Here is a 22,406-nt window from a genome sequence, read left to right as displayed (position 1 = left end):
AGCCAGCTGGGTGACCTTGGGCCAGTCCCTCTCTCTCAGCCCTAGGAAGCAGGCAATGGCAAACCACTTCTGAAAAACCTTGCCAAGAAAACTGCAGGGACTTGTCCAGGCAGTCTCGGAGGATTGGACACAATTGAATGGATTAAAAAAATTGCTAAAATCATCAAGAAAAACATGGAAACAATTATTTAAATGTGAGAAGCAAAAACCTGGCTAAGAAAATGATTGGATTAGACCATCATCACTTCTTCATTGCCTGAAAGAGAAAGATGACTCCCAAAAAGCTGAATGAAGTCTTGATGTCTGTCTTTAGCAGAGAAGATATGAAGCAAACACCCATGCCTTAATATTTTAATTCCAGGAAAAGCATCCAAAGACTTTGGTTAACATGTCTAGGCATTGTTTAATTAAAAATCAAATACATTGTTTGGCTAGAGTTCTTATATATTCCACAAATTGTGCAACTTGTTTTTAAATTTGGCTTCTATAAGAAAAGATTCGATAAAAAACCAATATGAATCTTGTTTCTAAAAAGGATACTGAAGGTGGATAAATGGACAGATCATTTTCCCTCTTACAACCTTCTGAGCAAAAGTAGTCTGTGTCTGGAAGTTGTGGTTTATTGGCAATACTCTAAATAATTAGCAGAGGCATCAGAAGAAAGCAGGCACAGTGATATATAAAGCCTCCCTGGTAGACTAGCCAAAAAAGAAGAGGCTACCACAGAGAAAGTGGCATGCGATTCCCCTATTCTCAAAAGTATTTGTTAGCCTGTCACTCACTTGCACATTGTCAAAAGAGTTAAACTGGCCCAATCATGCAGAATTTAAAAGGAAGATTGAACCACAAGTGTACTTCAGGCTGATCAACCTTGAGCCCCTTTTCAGAAAGCTGAGTGGAGCTCCCAAATGTGGCAGGAGGAGCACCAGTGGGCAACATTCCATTAGCACAAGCAAGTTCAAAATTGAGGCTAGTGGCTGGCCATAATAAAGAAGGTGAGAGCCAACGAAGTAAATGAAACTGAAAGCTGTCTTTGCTTTGCCATGCTAAAATGGCTCTGCTTATTGTTTTAACGAGTTGATAAAAGGGTGCCTGCTCATGTAATGTCAGAGAGCCCATTATGCCACTCAACTGTCAATATTTTCCATGAGAGTGAAGCTGCAACCTTATAGTCATGACCCCACTTGCATCTTAGCATGCCATAAATGTGGCCTGGCAACATTTATCTTCTGTTGTGACCCACTGACATCTAGTCAACATCTAGTCTTCATCTAGTCAACAGCCCATGAGTGACACAGGTGTAACCATCCTTAGCTGCACGGCTGTTCAGGTAGCATTTTCCCTCTTATTCTGATAATGTCCAAAAGCAGAATCAAAGAGTTTAAGATCTGTTAGACTTTATTATCTACTACGTCAGAGTGATGGTAAATCAGGTATGGTAAATCAGCTAAGACCATCGTAAGGATTCCAGTCTGGCTTCTAGAGGAAGCTGTTCCAGATCACAGGTCCCATGGTTGACAATGCTTTCTCAACTCAGACCCTTGACCTCATAAAAGCGGGGCACCAGGAGTAGCTTCTCCCAGGAAGACTTCCTCAAACAGGCTGACTCTGGTTGGAATGGGTGGATGTGCAGGTACCTTGGTGTCAAGCTATATAAACTTTATAAGACAAAACTACTGCTATTAATTGCATCCAGAAAACTACTGATAACCTATGGAGGGCCTGCATGAAGGGGATCATGTGATCATAGTAGAGGCGGACAGGAAAAGTGGCAATGGAAAACAGTCTCCTGCTATATCAGAAGTAGTAAGCAAAGGTTGGATAAACTTTGAGGCTAGATTGCCAGCAAACACATACAAACCACAAAATAGAAGAGGGGGAGAAGGAATTAAAAAAAAACTACCCACCCACTGCATCCTGTTCTTGCCAGGTTGGCAATCTGGCTGTTTTCTGCTCTCACCTGAGAGAAAGCCACAATCCAACAGCATATCAAACAACAGTCAGGTAATGTATAATTCACATAATTGGGCCTTCACCCCATCAGCATAACAATGTGGTTATGCAAAAGAAAACCCGTGTTGTTTCTACTTGCATTTCCTGCCGTGCAGAAATCGCCTGGCGTCACTGAGGCTAAAAAGGGAAAAGATGTTTGAGATTGGAGAGACTGCTGAGAAGCAACAACTTTATGAAGTTGCTTCTGTTAGGGTTACAAGAGCCCAGATACACGGGGAATCCAAATCGAAGGCCTATAAGGAGAATGACAAAGGTGGGATGTGCCTTTGATTCCCCTGGCCCTGAAAAACTGAAGATCAGCCAAGGAAAGTACAGTACCTCCCAGTGAGAGAGAAGCAACATAGTCTCTCCTCTAGCAAGATCAAGAGCGGACACTTCCTTTTCCCTCTACCCTTCCCATCCCTCTTCTTTTGCATTGTGCCTCTCAGACTGTGAACATGTGGCAGGAGTGCTTTCGTTTTGTCAACATCTGTACAGCACTGAGGTGGGGGGAAACTAGGAGATAACATGTAACATGATAGGTTAGATCAGTGTTTCTCAACCTCGGCAACTTGAAGACGTGTGGACTTCAACTCCCAGAATTCCCCAGCCTGTCACTCACTTGCACATTGTCAAAAGAGTTAAACTGGCCCAATCATGCAGAATTTAAAAGGAAGATTGAACCACAAGTGTACTTCAGGCTGATCAGGCTGGGGAACTCTGGGAGTTGAAGTCCACACGTCTTCAAGTTGCCGAGGTTGAGAAACACTCGGTTAGATCATGCTGGGCGGGCTACTATGTGTTTTTATTTTTGTTTTAAATTATGTATTTTGAGTTTTTATTTGTTTTACTGTAAGCCACCTAGAGTCATGTAAAAGTGAGATGGGCGGCTATATAAGTTGAGTAAATAAATAAATAAATAAAAACATCACTGTGACGTATACAGTAAATAATAAGTTCAGTGATGTTTTTTCCCCAGTAGGGGCCAATTAATCAGTCACTAGCAAAGGCAGACTTGATAGCACCACAGCAACAGCTGGATGATGCTGTAAATTGATATAAATTCCTGGTGAGGAAACGGCCAGGATCAGCCACTTACATAAATCCAAGCAAAAGCTCTTGGACTTTCTGGAGTGGCTGGATATGCCTTGGTAGACTAATGAGAGAGCTAACAATGCTCTTCTAACAGTTCAGTGAGCTTCCTGTCTGAGCTCTAACACCAAACTTCAAAACCACACATAGAATATGGTTTCTTACAAATGCTCATTAAGGGCATTATCTGATAAAATTTTAGAATCAGTGGATTTAAACTGGAGGCAACTCACTTAACATCCTAATATTGAAACTGATAGACCTTCACAGAAATGCTCAATGGAGAAGTTTCTGACCCTCTATTGTGACCAGTCCCTCTATTCCCTACTTCCTTTCTTTTTGTATGAATCCAGATTTTGGTGTGGGGGGAAAGGGGTGGGGATAAGCAGAAAGGTTTAAATGTTTACATCCTAACTATGATATCACCTACACCACTGCTATAAGTCTTATAAGGGGAGGGGCCTTCCTTCGGGCAGAGAAGTTTCAGATTCTTCCTCTTGGATTAGTAGCCACTAAGGTCCATGCCTCCAGACCCCACAATTATTTATTTATTTTCCTGCCTTCTGGATAGTCTGGCTTTGGGACTTCATTCCCTAAGAGAAGCTGAGAGAAAAATCAATCTAGTCATATGCCAGCCATTCAGTAGAGTTTCCCAGTAGAGAAACCATCAGGTCCTAAGTGGATATCGAATGCTCAGTTGGGCTTGGGAGCTAAGTAGGAACAGTGATTAGTACTTGGATAGGAGACCACTAGAGAACTCCAGGACTGGAGGCAAGACCATGAAGTTGAAAAAGATCCAGAAGGATGTGTCTATGAAGTCAAGAGGAGTTAAGCTCAATTTAATGAAGACCTTACTTTTTAACTCCAAGACTTCTTGTGTTATTGGGCACTAGCCACTACTACTTTTCAAGCATGAACTTTCCAGTTCTGAGCAGTTTCCTTACAGCAAATTGGATTTTTTAAAACTTAAATCAATTTTTAATGTCTGCCATTCTGACTGAAAAGAGAATGGTTTCTAATCTGTTTCTATGTACAGCACCCAGCATTGATAATCAAGATACTGAAATGGTGGGTAGTGTCTGCCTTTAGAATCAACTAAAACTAAAGGAACCAGCAATCAAAATATATGCCACAGATCAGCATTTGATAAAATCAGGATGAAGATCTTGGAAAAGATATTCAGATGTTGGGATGTGTTTATACCTACAAAGATCAGATTCACCCAAGCAATAGTCTTCCCTGTGAAACTTTATGGAAGTGAAAATTGGAGTTTGAAGAAGCAAAATAGAAAGAGTACTGATTCTTTTGAACTTAAGTGTTGGACTAGACTCCTGAGAATACCGTGGATAGCCAAGAAGTCAAGCAAATACAGTATTTCATAGCACAAATCAATCCAGAGTTCTCATTTGACACACAAATGACCAGGCTCAGATTATCATATGTTGGACACATTATGCAAAGACCTAGCTTTCTGGAGACGTCTATAATGCTAAGGAGGGTGGAATGAAAAGAAAAAGCATGACCAGCAGCAAGGTGGATTGATTCCATTACAATGGTGATGGATGCACTGTTGGATGATCAGATGCCCTGGAGAAAATCCATCTATGTGGTCACTAAGAGTCAACACTGACTTAATGGCACATAATCAATATAGCATAAGTCTCCTGACATATGTGTGCATGTATATGTGTGAGAAAGGGAAGGAAGGATGCTGGGTCCACATGTAGCACTAAAGCGTGTTTTGTTTAAACCACAGCCTGATAAATAAGCCACAAAAGCTGAATTATAACTCTGTGTCACAAATTACACCTGATAAATTACAAGGGTTATATAACATTTAAACCAAAACCAAACAAACCATATTATGGGCTTAGTATAATGGGTTAGCTCAGCCAGTGTGTGTATATATAAGATGTGAGTGATTGAATGTTGTAAATCAGGTGTGTAATGTTTGGTTGGAATTGTATATGACTCACATCCATTGCTTTTTATTATCTTTGTCTAGTTTTCTTCTGTTATATGGGGTGAGGAGTTGGCAAACTTATGGTCATTGGTCTTGACAAACATATAAATGGATGGATGGGTAGACTGATGTATAGTAATGTGCATAAAATGAAATATGAGAACATTTTGAATGCTCTGTGTTCCAACAGAATAAAATTTAAAAACATTTTGAGAACTACTGTATATCACTGGGAATTTAAAACTGATGGCGCAATAGGTCATAAGTAACCTATGCTTATAGCCAACACACACACACACAAATGGCCAAGGGGCTAATAACATAAAAAAGTAAAACATTTTTTTTTAAATCTCCTAGCAAACAGCCATTAAAAATGGGTTTTGAAATTTCTGCTTGCAGAAAAAGCGACAGAACTGAATCTAGCAGAGATGTCAATAGCAACAGATTCATTTCAACAGATTCCATGAATAGCAAAAATATACAACTCTGATGATCGGTTTGAGACTTTTTTTTTTTTTGCTTAAACAAATAAAGCAACATCGTTTTTATATTTAGCAACCTGAACGAGCAACAGCAATACTATCTGTAATGCCATAAACAATGCACTGTTTTTCATTTGTCAGTCTGTCCGCATAACACAACAAAGTGATGTATTTTCTGCATTTGGCAACCTGCCAGAAAAAAACAGAACTCCATCACAGAATACGCAGTGACTGCAATGTAATAATGTAGAACATGAGTTCACATGATTTATGCCATGGCATCTATGTACGGGGCTTCCAACCTCATGCAATGAACAGGCTTTTTTCCAGGTCTCCTGTCTTTACTATATGACTTAATTGATACACGTTAATCAAATCCCCAAAAAACCTTGCTGTTCTGCTATGGACAGATGCCAGCAAAACTTTCCCGGAGCTTTTTTGATTATATGAAACAAACTCAATCCGAGCCTCTGATCGGTCAGTCTGAATGACTGCTGAGTGAGGCCAAAGAAAAACAACAATTCTTTCCCAATTGCATGGCCACCGTCCTTCCTCCTGCTCTTTGTGACATTTTCTTTGTGACGTTGCCTTTGTCATGGTGCTTGACAAAAAGCAAAAGAACTATAAATGGGGAAAAAAACACAAGAAAAAACAAGAACTATCATGTGGGTGGTAATAAGGGAAGGTGATTTTGTGTGTTGCAAAACATGTGATCTTGAAGCTAGTTTAGATGGTAAAACTGATACAGGAAAGCACATGCTACTGAAGGGAAAAACCGTATCAAAATATTGCACAAAAGATCAAGCAACCGTTCTTGTTCTACAGCACTCCACATCCTGGTGCCCTTGATACATATTGATACTAAAAGTCTCAGAATTCCCAGCCAGAAGGATCCTGACCTTGGTGCATGAACAGTCCTGGTATATGTTTGGAGCAGCCAGAAGCTGTTAGTACATATTTCAGAAACTGGGATTCTACAACCAGGGAGTTACATTTGTACCAGAATACTATTTACATTCCCAAAATGTATTGGAACGTCTTCAATAAATTGTTGAGTGAATTTGCAAGGATCTCATACCAATAATATAGGTAAAATAAATTGCATGTAGCAGATGCAACCACAGCAATTCTGAAGCAATTAACTGGGGACAATACTAGTTGCTGAATGACTTGGATTTTTTTTTAAAAAAAAATGCCTTAAGCCTATGAGTCAAAATATCAATGGATAATGTAATTTATATACTCATACTGACTGCCCACCATAGAAGAGAGGAATTAATGGTTTTTGTTCGATAACAATTATGCTTTAGACATGCATACTTACAAACTCAACATGCTGTTCCCTTTTGGGGTAATAAGCAGTGTTATACATAGCAGAGAAAAAAGAAACAGTAAACAAAACGTATTAAAAGAATTAGTTAAGAAAAGAAAGCATAGCTAAATCTAGTTTATACCAACACAATTCATTGCTCTCCATATATTTCTATCCTTCCCTGATGTGAAAATAAAAAACATATTGTGAAATGTTTTAGATGCTCCTGACATTTCTTGTGATGCAACTGAAATTGGAGCTTTGTGGCCAGCTTTGTGCAAGGAAGGCAAAAGGAACTATATTTTGCTATAAAAGTCTGAAGTTGTTCTTGCATTATTTCTATTTCCTTTTCCATTTAACTCTAAAATAAATGTTAAAAAATTATAACAGCATCAATGCCATCTAAGTCAACTGCTTTAAAATCCCACATTAACTTGTACAAAAAAGTTAGTCATGATTTGATCTTGCTGATTTCACTGAGATCTGAATACAACTCAGTTTAGATTCTACCCAAGTTCTTTACATTAGAAAAGGCTGTATTGCCCAAGACATTTGGCTACCTCAAGTAGATTCCAGTAGTATTTCGTATTTAGGCCAACATTTACTGTATCTTTCAGAAATAGGTTTCTGCCCTCATCTCTACCCCTTCACTGGTTCACCTAAAAGAAATTAATGTTGTCTGATCCAGGACAAGACAAACTGGGCAGAAAAAAGCATCTGGTGAGCATGAGCAGAACTTACATTTAAGGAATTTGTTTTCCCTTTAACTGGATCACATTGGTTTTCTTTTTCACATATTGAGCGTCAACGTACTGATGACAGAATCAGATGTTAAAATGGACGTATTTTACTTACGGAACTTTTAGCTTTGGAAACTTCTGAATATCATTTTCAGACATGCTCTGAAACAAAAACGCAGCATGCTATAATTAGGCCTGTGCCACAGTTTTGGTTACAGATGTAGCCTATCGTAAAATAAAAATAGAATTGCAATGGTCACGAGAGCGATATTTGCTTAAATGTAACTTGTACTCCTTGATTGACCACATGCTCTTTCCTCATCCTTTAATCTTCTTCCTTAATTATTCACCAATACCTCTTCATTTTTATTAGCTTCTCATTTATTATCCATCAATAATTATTGCTTGATTGATAGATTAATTTGCATATCCAAAGGAAATGAGATCTTTTGAAATATCTTTCTGAAAGTTTGTAACATGGTTTAAATGGTTTTCCTGAACAATCCAGAGGATTGGATTAAACTGCCCTTATGTTCCCTTCCCTTCAGCAAAGGATTGTTACCTTGTCGTGGTGCTGGAGCTTGAGCACTTCAATGATGCCATGAGCTAAACCGTGAAGGGCCACCCAAGACGGGAAGGTCATGACAGAGAGGTCAGACTAAATGCGATCCCTGGGGAAGGTAATGGCAACCCACCCCAGTATTCTTGCTGTGAAAACTAAATGGATCAGTACAACCAGAGATATGTCGGTATACCATCGGAAGATGAGACCCCCAGGTCGGAAGATGGTCAAAATGCTACTGGGGAGGAACAGAGGACGAGTTCAACTAGCCCCAGACGTGATGACGCAGCTAGCTCAAAGCCGAAAGGACGGCTAGCGGCCGACGGTGCTGGTGGTGAACGGCAAATCCAATGTTCTAAGGATCAACACACCAAAAAAATTGGTGAAATGTCAAGATTAAAGATAGACATTCTGGGCGTCAGTGAACTGAAATGGACTGGAATGGGCCACTTCACATCAGATGACCACCAGATCTACTACTGTGGACAAGAGGACCACAGAAGAAATGGAGTAGCCTTCATAATTAATAGTAAAGTGGCTAAAGCAGTGCTCGGATACAATCCAAAAAACGACAGAATGATCTCAATTCGAATTCAGGGCAAGCCATCTAACATCACAGTGATCCAAATATACGCCCAAACCACAAATGCTGAAGAAGCTGAAGTAGAGCAGTTCTGTGAGGATCTGCAGCACCTACTGGACAACACGCCTAAAACAGATGCTATTTTCATCACAGGAGACGGGAATGCTAAGGTGGGCAGTCAAATGACACCTGGAATTACAGGTAAGCATGGCCTGGGAGAACAAAACAAAGCAGGACATAGGCTGATAGAATTTTGCCAAGACAACTCACTCTGCAAAACAAACACTCCCTTCCAACAACCTAAGAGACGGCTTTATACATGGACTTCACCAGATGGACAACACCGAAATCAGATTGACTACATCCTTTGCAGCCAAAGGTGGTGGACATCTATACAGTCGGTAAAAACAAGACCTGGAGCTGACTGTAGTTCAGATCACGAACTTCTCCTTGCACAATTTAGGATCAGACTCAAGAGATTAGGGAAGACCCACAGATCAGCTAGATACGAGCTCACTAATATTCCTAAGGAATATGCAGTGGAGGTGAAAAATCGATTTAAGGGACTGGACTTAGTAGTTAGGGTCCCGGAAGAACTATGGACAGAAGTTCGCAACATTGTTCAAGAGGCGGCAACAAAATACATCCCAAAGGAAGAGAAAATCAAGAAGGTAAAATGGCTGTCTGCTGAGACACTAGAAGTAGCCCAAGGAAGAAGGAAAGCAAAAGGCAACAGTGATAGGGGGAGATATGCCCAATTAAATGCAAAATTCCAGAGGTTAGCCAAAAGAGATAAGGAATTATTTTTAAACAAGCAATGCGCGGAAGTGGAAGAAGACAATAGAATAGGAAGGACAAGAGACCTCTTCCAGAAAATTAGAAACATCGGAGGTAAATTCCAGGCAAAAATGGGTATGATCAAAAACAAAGATGGCAAGGACCTAACAGAAGAAGAAGAGATCAAGAAAAGGTGGCAAGAATATACAGAAGACCTGTATAGGAAGGATAACAATATCGGGATAGCTTTGATGGTGTGGTCAGTGAGCTAGAGCCAGACATCCTGAAGAGTGAGCTTTGTATGGGCCTTAAGAAGCATTGCTAATAACAAGGCAGCAGGAGACGACGGCATCCCAGCTGAACTGTTCAAAATCGTGCAAGATGATGCTGTCAAGGTAATGCATGCTATATGCCAGCAAATTTGGAAAACACAAGAATGGCCATCAGATTGGAAAAAATCAACTTATATCCCCATACCAAAAAAGGGAAACACTAAAGAATGTTCAAACTATCGAACAGTGGCACTCATTTCACATGCCAGTGAGGTAAAGATCCTGCAAGGTAGACTCCAGCAATTTATGGAGCGAGAATTGCCAGATGTACAAGCTGGGTTTAGAAAAGGCAGAGGAACTAGGGACCAAATTGCCAATATCCGCTGGATAATGGAAAAAGCCGGGGAGTTTCAGAAAAACATCTGTTTCTGTTTTATTGACTATTCTAAAGCCTTTGACTGTGTGGACCATAACAAATTGTGGCAAGTTCTTAGTGGTATGGGGATACCAAATCATCTTCTCTGCCTCCTGAAGAATCTGTATAACGACCAAGTAGCAACAGTAAGAACAGACCACGGAACAATGGATTGGTTTAAGATTGGGAAAGGAGTGCGGCAGGGCTTTATACTCTCACCCTACCTATTCAACTTGTACGCAGAACCCATCATGCGACATGCTGGGTTTGAGGAATCCAAGGCTGGAGTTAAAATTGCTGGAAGAAACATTAACAATCTCAGATATGCAGATGATACCACTTTGATGGCTGAAAGCGAAGAGGAACTGAGGAGCCTTATGATGAAGGTGAAAGAAGAAAGTGCAAAAGCTGGCTTGCAGCTAAACCTCAAAAAAACCAAGATTATGGCAACCAGCTTGATTAATAACTGGCAAATAGAGGGAGAAAACGTAGAGGCAGTGAAAGACTTTGTATTTCTAGGTGCGAAGATTACTGCAGATGCTGACTACAGTCAGGAAATCAGAAGACGCTTAATCCTTGGGAGAAGAGCAATGACAAATCTCAATAAAACAGTTAAGAGCAGAGACATCACACTGACAACAAAGGTCCGCATAGTTAAAGCAATGGTGTTCCCCGTAGTAACATGTGGCTGCGAGAGCTGGACCATAAGGAAGGTTGAGAGAAGGAAGATCGATGCTTTTGAACTGTGGTGCTTGAGGAAAATTCTGAGAGTGCCCTGGACTGCAAGAAGATCAAACCAGTCCATCCTCCAGGAAATAAAGCCAGACTGCTCACTTGAGGGAATGATATTAAAGGCAAAACTGAAATACTTTGGCCACATAATGAGAAGACGGGACACCCTGGAGAAGGTGCTGATGCTAGGGAGAGTGGAAGGCAAAAGGAAGAGGGGCCGACCAAGGGCAAGGTGGATGGATGATATTCTAGAGGTGACGGACTCGTCCCTGGGGGAGCTGGGGGTGTTGACGACCGACAGGAAGCTCTGGCGTGGGCTGGTCCATGAAGTCACGAAGAGTCGGAAGCGACTAAACAAATAAACAACAAATGTTCCCTTCCAATTCTACATTCACTGAAAGTATTGATTCATTGAAAAACTTACCAGAAATCTTTGTCCAGTTATGTTATGCTTTCTAACAACTTTCTCACAGTCCTTGAAGTTTAACTGCAGATGAAAATAAACATTGTTTGGTGATAAGATAGTTGAAAGAAACAATGTTAGCTTGCCATCCTATACTCATTCTTTTGTAAGTAAATACCATCAAATTGAGAAGTTATGCATAGTTTTGCATTGTTAGGATTGTACTGTTATAATTAAAAGCATATCTGTAACCAGATTTCATAGTGTCTGAATAAAGCATAATTGGCTTATGGCTGAAGATTAGACATGCTTCTTCAGAAATAATACTAACTTCAGTGGCACTTATGACCCAAAAATTGTTTCTCTAATGATAATAGCAATAGTTTTGAAGGCTGTTTCATCATCATGAACTGAAAGGCCAAAGACACAATTTGTCAGAGCTTTCACATTCTGATCTTACCTGCTAGAATTTTTTTTTAAAACCTTCAGCTTAATTGCAGAAGAGGTCATGTAATTATAGGCTCTAAGATCATAACAAGAAATGAATACATATTTTTTTTCTTTTTTATTGCCCTTTAAGTAGCAGTTCAGAGAAATGCAATTCAAAGAAATATTGTAGAGTTTCACAACTTACTTAGCCATAGAAAATCCCTCAGCCTTCTCCAGTCCTGGTTTCTTAACAGGAAACTAGACTGAGAATAAACCTTCTTACAGTGTGATCAAAGCCCTGCCCCTTGTAGATGAAACAAGATCTGAAGATGAAGGACGCTTACATCTGTTTTTACCATAGTCATATCCTTTCCTGGTCAATCTCCTGATCATGAATGCCCCAGATCTCCACAAACACAGAGGACCAATTAAGATAGGCTACACTAGGTACCTAATGGATCCAGAAGGTTTTCACAGGGCTGTTGGGAATTTTCCCCAAAATTTGGTGGGCAGTTGTCTCTCATACCTGGTTAACCTCTGGAACTTGGAAATGGGCAGAGTGCTGGTTGAGATTGTTCCTGCAGGGCCTATGCCCAGTTGCCAGTCCAGACTGAAAACATCCCTAGAGAGGGGACGGTGGAAGACTAAAGGTAGATGAGAGCTCAAAGTCAAGTCTACATAGTGATGATAAGAGTGGCAAATGGTTAATTCTCCTCTGCATTTATTGTAGCTGCATATTTCTGCCTAATGTCACTGTTTGGGTTGTCCAGACCCTTCTAGGAAAGGATGACTGGGACATAATGCCTGCAGGTCAGCAGGATGACTTTGTGGGCTTTCTTGTGAATAAAATTGCTCATATCTGTTCTGGTTTGGAAGCTACAGCTGGTGCAGAATGCAACTGCTAGACTGCTGGCAAGGTTGGCTTGCTACTGCAGAATTATTAAAGTATCACCTGTAAAGCTGCAAATGGCATAACATCCAGATATATCAGGAACCACCTTTCCAGAATGACTCTATCCATCAGGACTGAATATCTAGGGAGGACTTGCTGAGGTTCCCACCCCCCTGAGAGGTCACACAATGTGGGCCAAGCAGCAGGCTCTTTCAGTAATAACCCCCATGATCTAAAGCAGTGTTTTTCAAACTTGGCAACTTTAAGACGTGTAGATTTCAACTCCCAGAATTCCCCAGCCAGCATTTGGCCCCATCCTTCCTGGTTCTCCCTAAGGCAATTAAAACAGTCCTATTCTGATGTGTCTTTGACTTTCAATAATAGTGGTCTCCCATTATATTAATTACTATGTTAACTCATATTCTGTATTTTTTTTTTAATTTTGTTGTCTTGTTTGCCTGGTTGGATACTGCCCAGAGTTTGATTGAGCAAGTTTACAAATATTGATAATTTTTAAATAATTTATCCTGGGTATAGCCATTATCTGACCACCCAAAAGCAAAACTGAGTCCAGAACAATGCCATTAAGCCTTTAATAGTGGCTGGGATTTCCTGCGTCACACCATGGAGGAAACATTCTTCTCACTGAACTGAGGAAGTAACTAGAGGTATTTTGCATTGTCTCAATGCTTTCTCCAGCAGTCCCACTAGCAAGAGGGTTTTGCACATGCATTGAAATCACTCCAGCAGCTGACATATACTCACAAAAGTTTCTTCCAGCTATGGGAACTGTTGGAAGATGCTTTGAATTGAAGCAATGTGGCTACTTAAGTTTGTTCATGAAAGGTGCTTCTCACAAATCATGCTGGAAAAAAAATCCCTCTCTTAAGCTTTGAAGAACCCTCATTCTCATTGTGTTAATCTGATATGTTGAGAGTGGAGGGGAAGCTCAATCACACAAGCTGCGTATAAACCCAAACATACAAAATATATTCTGTCTTTTCTAAATATAAGTACAGTTTACATTGAATTCAGTAAATTCATTATGGGTTACATTACATTCATTACAGTTAACACTGAATTCATAAATTAAATTAAATTAAATTCTGATCACTGACTGACATCTCTCTCTTCTTAAACGAAAACACAGAGCATCTCACTCATATCCTTACTGAGATTTTTCCACAGAAGTATACGTTAGCCAAAAGGATAAAATGGATCCCTAATTAGTGGTCATAAATACATACAAGAGTTCTCAATACAAAATCAGAGTCCTGCCCTCTAGCTAGATAATGACACCCATACAATCTCACCCCTGAAGGATGGCCCAGAGAGGTTATTTTGTCCTGAACACTGCTATAAAAATATACAGACCAAGAGAAGTCCACCATGTCAGAAGTCACATATATGACCAACAGAACTGTCACAAGAGGATGGACTTGTCCTGTCTGGCTGCTAGCATAGGTCATCAGTGAGATAATCAAGCAGTTCCACTCTCAAAAGTCTTTTAGAAACTAACTGGGAAAAATACAAAAATAATAAGTATCTTCACATTCCTGAATAATAGTATCATTCAGGAATCTTAAAGTAATGATACTACCCATCACAGAGCCTCATCTATGAGGTAAATTTGACACAGGCTGGTAGTTCAAAACAGTGTATTCTAAAGAGCTTTTAAAATTTAATTTAAGGTAATTAGAAAACCAAACTACTCCTGATGACTTTAATCAGCCAGGATTAGGCAGGGGAAGTGATTGACCTCAATCAGTAAGGACTGAGCATGTTGCCCAAGTTGAAAAATACTGATAGCAAGAAAAGGACATCTAAGGAAATTATTTCATTACAGTTACTCAAGAGGTGATCTAGCACTGGAGAAAACAGACAATATAAGAAGAAAACTAAGATGGGCTTGCAGCAACTTTCCACATTGCTGATTGCATGATCAAGCAATAAATTGAAAGTGTGGCAAATAAAGCTATAGGAGGGGCAAAAGCTGAATAGGACTTTGCACAGCAGCCCATTGCTGATCAACTGCATTCAGAACTCTATATTGCATTAAACATCAATGCAGTGAAAAGGTCAATCTGTAATTTGGCCCGATGCTAAATGTGTTCATTTAGCATAGGTGACATCCAGGCAACCCACCTTCAGAAGTATTTGAACTACAAGACTTGCACCTCACACCAAGCAGCTTCTCTACTGCTAGCAAACCACTCTGCTAAAAAAGGGAGCCTGCATCCACAGAAATAACCTCCTTATATCAATCTCCAGCTGGGAGACAAGGCTTCCAGTCCTATATTCCTAGTAGGAAGAGAGTGAGAATCATGAGGCATAAAATTATAGAAGTGAAAAGGATTCCCACCTAGGCCGAGCCACATTCAGATAGCAACTGGCCCAAAAGACAGGGGAAGGAGGTTTTGTTTGCAAAGTGCAAGGCATGCCACAGTGCTGTTACAAAAGAAGTGCTCAATAGGGCTTTAAAGAGAGTTGCAGCTCAGCACTAGAATTAAAACAGACAATGCCTATGTAGTTTTGGTTTTGGTTTTGAAATCACATTTACAGTATTTACTTTCATCTTGAGAAGGATGAAGCTCTTTCCTCAAATAATTACCTATGAAGTGGGGAAGGGAGGAGAACGAGTTGAGATCATCCTACGCTCTGCTGAAGGGAATACTGAGGAAGAAACTGTTGAAAACAAAGGAACAAGCAAGCGCAAATGAGAACAGAGCTTGCTGCTGAAAAACTGGAGGCCCTGAAAATTAGTGAATCACCAGCTGCTTGCCTGATTAATTTAACACTTTTTAAACACCTATTCAGGCCGGCCTTCCTTCCTCCCTCCCCTCCAATTTTGTTTTTTCTCTTACCTTCCCAGTAGAGATATCCTTTCCCTCCACCCTATCCTGCTGTTACCTGGAATTTTAGGCTTCATTATTGGCCTTTTAATAAAGGTGATTTTAGCATTTTAGCATGGCATCCATGCTTCCTTTTGAAGTTTGGGAAACCATGTTTTCCTTTTACCCCAAACCAATTCTTTCTTTTACGTGCAAAAATTAGCATTTTCAGCAAGCTTTAAGACAGATAGAAACCAGGCTGGGAAAGGGAGTGGCGTAACCCATAAATCGGCCACTTGCAGAATATTATCTGTAATCAATGTTTTCTGTTGTTCAGTTCTCATATGTAATCAATCTATTTTGTTTGATTAGTTGCTTTCTGACATATCACCTATACCAGATGTATGTATCATTTGTTACACTATAAAAAGTGTATATAAGTGTATTGTAATTATATAATTAACCCCTTAATAAATGCTTTTTGCTTTCCCTGAAGTACTCATGATTTGTGCTGTTGGGAGGGGTGAAAAAGCCACTTTGCAAAGTTAGTCTCTCCCCCAAATTCAGGGATTAAGGGTTTTTTTAATCAGCTCATTGCCAAGCTCCAAGTGCCTGAGTTTCTAGGGAATACTGCCTTCCTCCTCCTTTACTACTTCTTTTGGAAGAAAGGATGAGAATGTGTGTGTGTGTGTGCACGGACACTTTTGTGCTTCTGTGTGTGACAGCAATTTGTAAATACATATGACAGAAGAGTTGGCAGATTGAGGATCAATTTGTTTTATAAATGTCATTTTACCATACAGGCAATTAATTTTAATTTGTATATATTCATTTATACATGCAATTAATTTTAATTTGTATATATTAATTCATATACATATACATATACATATATACAGTATATCTCTCTCACATATTGGCCTTTCCCTTTTTTGGAGTGAGGATTCTGGCAGTTATATACGCTCGTACATATATGCATACACATAAAGGGTTTCTGTACATTTATTGTACGTTGCTTTCTGAGGAGAAATCTCCAGGATTTATTTCAGCTGGAATGGTCAAACTGGAGAAGTGTGGTGCTGTATAACATTTTTGTCTTTGTTTACATTTTTTTTCTCATTTATTTAATTTTATTTATATAGCCACCCATCTCATATGTCGGCCTTGTGGCTTACAGCAATTAAAAAACAATATAAAAAGCAGAAGACAATATAAAAAACCATATAACGCAATCCACAGCCAAGGTATCTAATCTTCATTTTTGGTGGGATTGACTTAAATTGATGATCATATTCTTTTGTAATCAATACAGAAGATTTTTTTTTATTGCTGTTTGGAAAAGATCACAACTTTCATCTAAAACCTGGATGAATTTTGGATACCATGACCAGACGTCCTTTATTATAAAGAACACTCCTTTATTTCAGAAAGCTGTCCTTTAGATTGATTTTATTTATTTATTTACTTTCTTGGTTTTGCTCTTGAATTTTCCTTTGTAAAGCAAAGTTATAAACTGAAACAATTTTTTTTTAAATCCTTATGAACCTTTCTTCAGATTTGCCCCCTTTTCAGGTTTGTACTTTATTTTTTTCCAAGAAAATATGGTCACTGTAATTTTGGAGGAAGCTAAGAGAACACATGCTGCATTCAGAAGGTTCCAAGTTCAACCCCCACCATCTCCAGTTGAAGAGACAGGTAAGAGCTGGTAAGGAAGATAAGATCCAGCAAAGAGCATGAACATCAAGCTCTTTCACCAAACAGCTACAATATTTTGTGCTTTTGTGCAATATTTTGTGCAGAATGTTTTGTGCAAAACCAGATTGTCTGCTGAGATTTTTCATACAGAGTACAGGCCACAACTTTGTAAAGACAATGCAAGGGGGTACACCTGGAATATGCAAAAGTAATCAGTACAAAAAGGACAAGAAACCCATCCTCAGTTTTTACAAAGGGCCTAATCTGTGCATTGATTTGAACTACACAGAATTGCAGTCAGGTGCTGGGCCATTGCAAAGCTGTCACTCTAGCTTGATTTATCCTTGACTATTGCCTGGGGATATAATAAAGCTGAAAGAGACTAATTGTATCTGTCGAGGCTAGAAGACCTGTAAGTCCAAGGTAGTGTAACTGTCAGTGCCCCTGCTGTCTCCACTCTGCTCTAATGAAGTCTGCCGCTTGGTTTAACTTCTCTGAGACTGCTAACATGGTATTCATCTGTGCAAGCACATTGCTATGAGTTGTAGGAAAAATAAATAAAGCTGTCATAGCCACATAGTGCAGTCAAGGCAGGAAGTGCTGTTTCTCCTGAAAGGTACATCAAGCTAAGCCAGAAGTATTGGCCCTAATACTGAGGGGATAGTACCTGGAGTATCCAGAAAGCACCTAGTCACTTGTCATAGTTAACACGATATTAAAGAGAGAGTGATTGCAAAGGGGTGGTGGAGAAGGAAATCTAGTGAGACCACAAGCTATTTCTGGAATTAAATTGTTTTTAGCACTTCCCACTGGCCCTTGAATCCATGTTCAAAGCTCTGCAGTATACTACACAACCTATGCACACTCTAATACAATTTGGGGGATGGGAAGATGGCATTTTATGAGAAACGTAGGCGAAGTCCCACATTTGCTGCACTGAAATGAGAGCATCAATGTCTGATCGTGTGAGCATTCTCTCCCCAGCACAGCAATACTTCTTTGCAATTTGGTTCTTGCTCTTCTTCCAAGTATCAAAAAGCTGGAAATACCAAGCTGTGCAAGAAGGCATTTTTACAGGAGTGCTGTAGAAAGCACAATCTTTTTCTGGCCTGCCATTAATTCCCACGGAGAATGGTGAGAAACGTGTCCTTTGCTTTAAATCCCTTAATTCTGGGCCTTCAAATAAAAAGTCAGCTAGACTTTAAGCTTTGCTTTGAGGCCGAAATTCTGTCTCCCTCTCTGCAGAATGTGTAGGCCAAAAAAAGAATATGAAGAAAAAGAATTAGCCTTGCTTTCAAGGCCTCGATAGGTTTGGATCATGATACATATTGGATCTAAATAATCTGGCTGCTTGTAGCTTTGGGTCTGGAATGGCAGTTGTTCACTCTCATTTTACAGAAAAACCAAATGACTTCATTGCCAACCAATAGAATTCTAGGCTCCTATTACAAATAAGTGAAATGAATGTAAAAGATAATAATACATCCATTTCTTCCTAGATGCAAGCTAAGATTTTAAGTTCTTTTGGAAGGATCACTTTGGAGAGCTGTAGTTACATGAAAATACATATGTATAGAAAAATGTATTTTCTGGATATGAGGAAAAAATACATTTTCCAGCTCAGGCTTTCCAACTAGGAAAATTGGGAATGGTAAAGATGAAACTGTTCAATTAAAATGAAACTTACCCTCCTAAAGTAGTCTGCCAAATCATTTGGTGACCAACGGGCCACTTCGGAGCGATAGGGCATGCTTCGTGAATCCATTTCTGTTCTTAGCTAGCCAGTTAGGAAGCAAAACATGTTAACCTTGGCTGTGATTCACCGTAGGACTTCTCCCCAGGAGCAACTGAGACAGGAAAAATACAGCAGATCCACAGAATTAATTTAAATGAAATTGAATTCCTAGGTTTCGGCTTTCCTTAGAAGCGTGCTGCGACTGAAGACAGCAAGGCTTCCGGTAGGAGCCGAACCGTCTCTTTCTCAGAAAACCTGTCAGCAAGTTACTCAGCTTCACCACTTCCTTTTTTTTTTTTAATATATATATCTAAATATGTAAATAAGGAAACACAGTGGCTCAATCCCATTATTGCAAAAGAAAGGTTTGAAAATAAAGAAGAAATAATGTTACCATCAAGAAAAGACATTATTTGGCTCAAATGCAAGAAGCTAGGGATCAATGCAACTGGGGGTCAGTTGCCTTGTGCAAAAGAAGTTGTTAACATCTTGAGATGCTACCCAGACTACAGATTGGGATATTTTTTTAATTCACATTAAAAAGTAAAAAGGGGGAATGAAATAGAAACTCCCAGAAATCGGACACAACAGAAGGAGATAAATAAGCCAGAATCTTCCTCCCTCCCTCAGAATTATTTTAATGAAACTTACTGTATATGTGAAATAGCATTCCAAGGTTTGACACTCTGCCACCTGGGCAAGTATAAACTTCCTGCTCTGGGGTGACAAGATAGTTTGTAAATACCTGCAGTCCTATTTAGCAAAGTCAAAAGACAGCCAAAGATCAAACACAAAAAGATGAAGTATCAGAATGCCGAAAGATTACACTGACCCACTGAATGAAGCCTAGGCTTGTTTAATGAAGCTTTAGTGTATAAACCACAATTACCTGGCTTCACAAATAGCACTGAGCCAGAAACTGTGATTTATAAACCAAGATCCTGGATTCACACAATATCCAGCTGCATTTTGATTCAGTACAATGGGTAAGTCCGATCAAAGATGCAGGCACAAGCAAGCCTGCCTCACAGACACTGGTCTAGCATTGTGCTGCTACAAAATGGAAGCACTTGTGAGGTGTGTCTTCAAGTATAGAAAAGGCAAGATAGCAACCTCAACTGTGCAACTGAAGCCCCATTGTCTAGTCTTTTTGGATTCATCCCCTGCAGATTCCCCTGGCAGTTCAGCCTCAGCTGTTAGTCTCCCAGTATCTTTCAAGTACTGTAGAACATGCTGTCCAAATGCAAAGTGAAGATGTGAAAAATAATAATAAATAAATGAGCAAACAAACAAAGTAGGGGATCAATAAAGTCAGGATGGTTCTTTGCATTTATTTTTGGGTGATGTAAAAGTACATCAAAAGAACTTCATGTAGATCTCTTTTAGGTTATTATTTTCCCAAATACATTAACAATGTATTTTTCCCAAATACATTAACAACTGGGTTAGCATCTGTTAGAAATTTGGGTGAGTTACCTTATTTCATCCTACATGACAGTGATGAATATTAAGATAGTATACTGACGTTTAAAAATTATAATCAGTGTGGTGATTTTTTTACTTCCTTTCTTATCAAGAAATACAAAAACAGAAAATATGTAGCTCTGTAAAGACAAAAAATCATAGCAAACTCCCTGTATCACCACAAGAGTGCAGCCAAGCTTAATTCTTCTCATGCACATTTAGGATTTGTTCATAACTTGAATGAGGAGGATGTCAGCATTTAAAAATAAATGCACTGTCATAAGGTAGAAACCAAGCAGTGCCCTCTGAAAATAGAGAGTTCCCATGGTTCCTAGCCTGCATGGGTATTTAGGAGAATACCCTTTTTACATGGCCTTGAGGTTTTGTTGTTTTTTGAAAAATAGATGAAAACAAATCCATTAAAAATCTGCCTCCATTTTTCTTTTGTAGCTTTTTCTAACGTTACAACTTTTGCACACAATTCCTTGATCTATACAGTTCTTAAAGTAAATTATCCAAGATTTTTTTAAATTGCAAGATTCTCTGATGTCATTCTATGTTACATACATTTCCCAGCGTGTATTTCTGAAGTACTGTATATGGAATGCTTAGAAACAGGTATTCTTTGCGGCAATCTGTCATAAACAAATACGTTTTGTGTGGGTTTGTTCAGAGAAAAGTGGACAATAGGAACTTTGTCCAGTATTGTTGTCTGTTCTGCGGCAGAGAACTTTGTGAACTTATAGCAATCCAAGATGGATGGATGGATGGATGTGTGTGTGTGCATGTATGTATGTACACACACACACACACATACACTCTGAATAACAGACTTGAGTGAACACCACTCACTTAGTCCTTCAGTAGCCCTTCCATCACTGAAGCAGTCTGAAGTCTTTCTGATGCCTCTTATTTGAAGCTACTACACAGTACTCTGCTATAAGTTGCACTAACTCAGATGTGGGATTACTACAGTGGAATCTGCACTATTCAAAAAAGTCAAGATGATTATCATGTTCAACAGAATTGAAGCCCTGCCCCTTTTGTACATGGATCAACATCACACACATCACACACATGTACAGTACAGAGGATTAGGATGGGTTCCAACCCTGCTGCCCTTTCATAAAGCCCTAAAGACCCAGTTCTGTGCTCAGCTTGTTGCCCTGAGTGTGTGAATGGACCCACCTCCTGGTTGTGCTAACAACCATCAGTTGTGACATCTTCCTTCCCTGCTGGGTACTTTAATTTTTGTATTTATGATGGGAATTTGCTTTTAATTTATTTTAAGATTGTTTGCTGCCTAGAATCACTTGCTGAGATTGGTAGCATACAAACTGAATAAAATATGGGACGGAAATGGCATTGGCCGCATTTATGGATGATCTCTGGCAGGAGCGGGATGGTGGCAGTGCATCCATCCTTGCTCTTCTTGATCCCTCAGCAGCTCTCGATACCACCAACCATGGTATCCTTTTGGGGCGGCTCAGGGAGTTGGGGGCGGGCGGCGTGGTTTTGCACTGGTTCACCTCCTTCCTCCAGGACCAGTCCCAGTCGGTGGTGATGTGGGGGAGAGATCCAACCCTCGACCCCTCCATTGTGGGGTGCCACAGGGTTTGGTTCTCTCCCCTCTCCTATTCAACATCTACATGAAACCGCTGGGTGAGATCATCCATCACCATGGGATGAGGTATCATCTGTATGCTGATGATACTCAGCTGTATATCTCAATCCCAGGTGAAGTAAGTGATGCTGTGACTGCCCTCTCCAGGTGCCTAGAGGCTGTGGGGGTCTGGATGGGGAGCAACAGGCTTCAACTGAACCCTGGTAAGATGGAGTGGCTGTGGGTTAAGGGCTCTTCCATATCTGGGACTTTGTCATCTTTGGTTCTGGATGGGGTTGCACTGCCCCAGACAGACCCAGTGCGTAACTTGGGGGTCCTCTTGGACTCACAGCTCCTGCTCGAAGAGCAGGTGGCAGCTGTGGCCAGGAGGGCCTTTGTGCAGCTTCGTGTTGTGTGCCAGTTACGCCCCTT

At 39.9% G+C, this 22,406-nt stretch overlaps 1 protein-coding gene across 1 annotated transcript in view; it reads right to left on the bottom strand.

Annotated features, from left to right (window-relative positions):
- Positions 1-19,158, bottom strand: part of LCP2 (lymphocyte cytosolic protein 2) — a 56,701-nt gene extending 37,543 nt beyond the window's left edge. The window contains exons 1-3 of the mRNA XM_063292440.1: positions 18,860-19,158; positions 11,347-11,409; positions 7,697-7,743 (exon numbers count right to left, since the gene is read on the bottom strand). Of these exons, the coding sequence (XP_063148510.1) occupies positions 7,697-7,743; positions 11,347-11,409; positions 18,860-18,937 (188 nt within the window). The 5' untranslated portion in view covers positions 18,938-19,158. The remainder of the gene's footprint in view (positions 1-7,696; positions 7,744-11,346; positions 11,410-18,859) is intronic.
- Between the last annotated feature and the right edge of the window lie 3,248 nt (positions 19,159-22,406).

This window comes from Candoia aspera, chromosome 2, assembly GCF_035149785.1.
Source record: "Candoia aspera isolate rCanAsp1 chromosome 2, rCanAsp1.hap2, whole genome shotgun sequence".
Classification (NCBI taxonomy): domain Eukaryota; kingdom Metazoa; phylum Chordata; class Lepidosauria; order Squamata; family Boidae; genus Candoia; species Candoia aspera.
The sequence above is the reverse complement of the archived record's forward strand: the minus strand, read 5'-3'. Positions and strand labels throughout refer to the sequence as shown.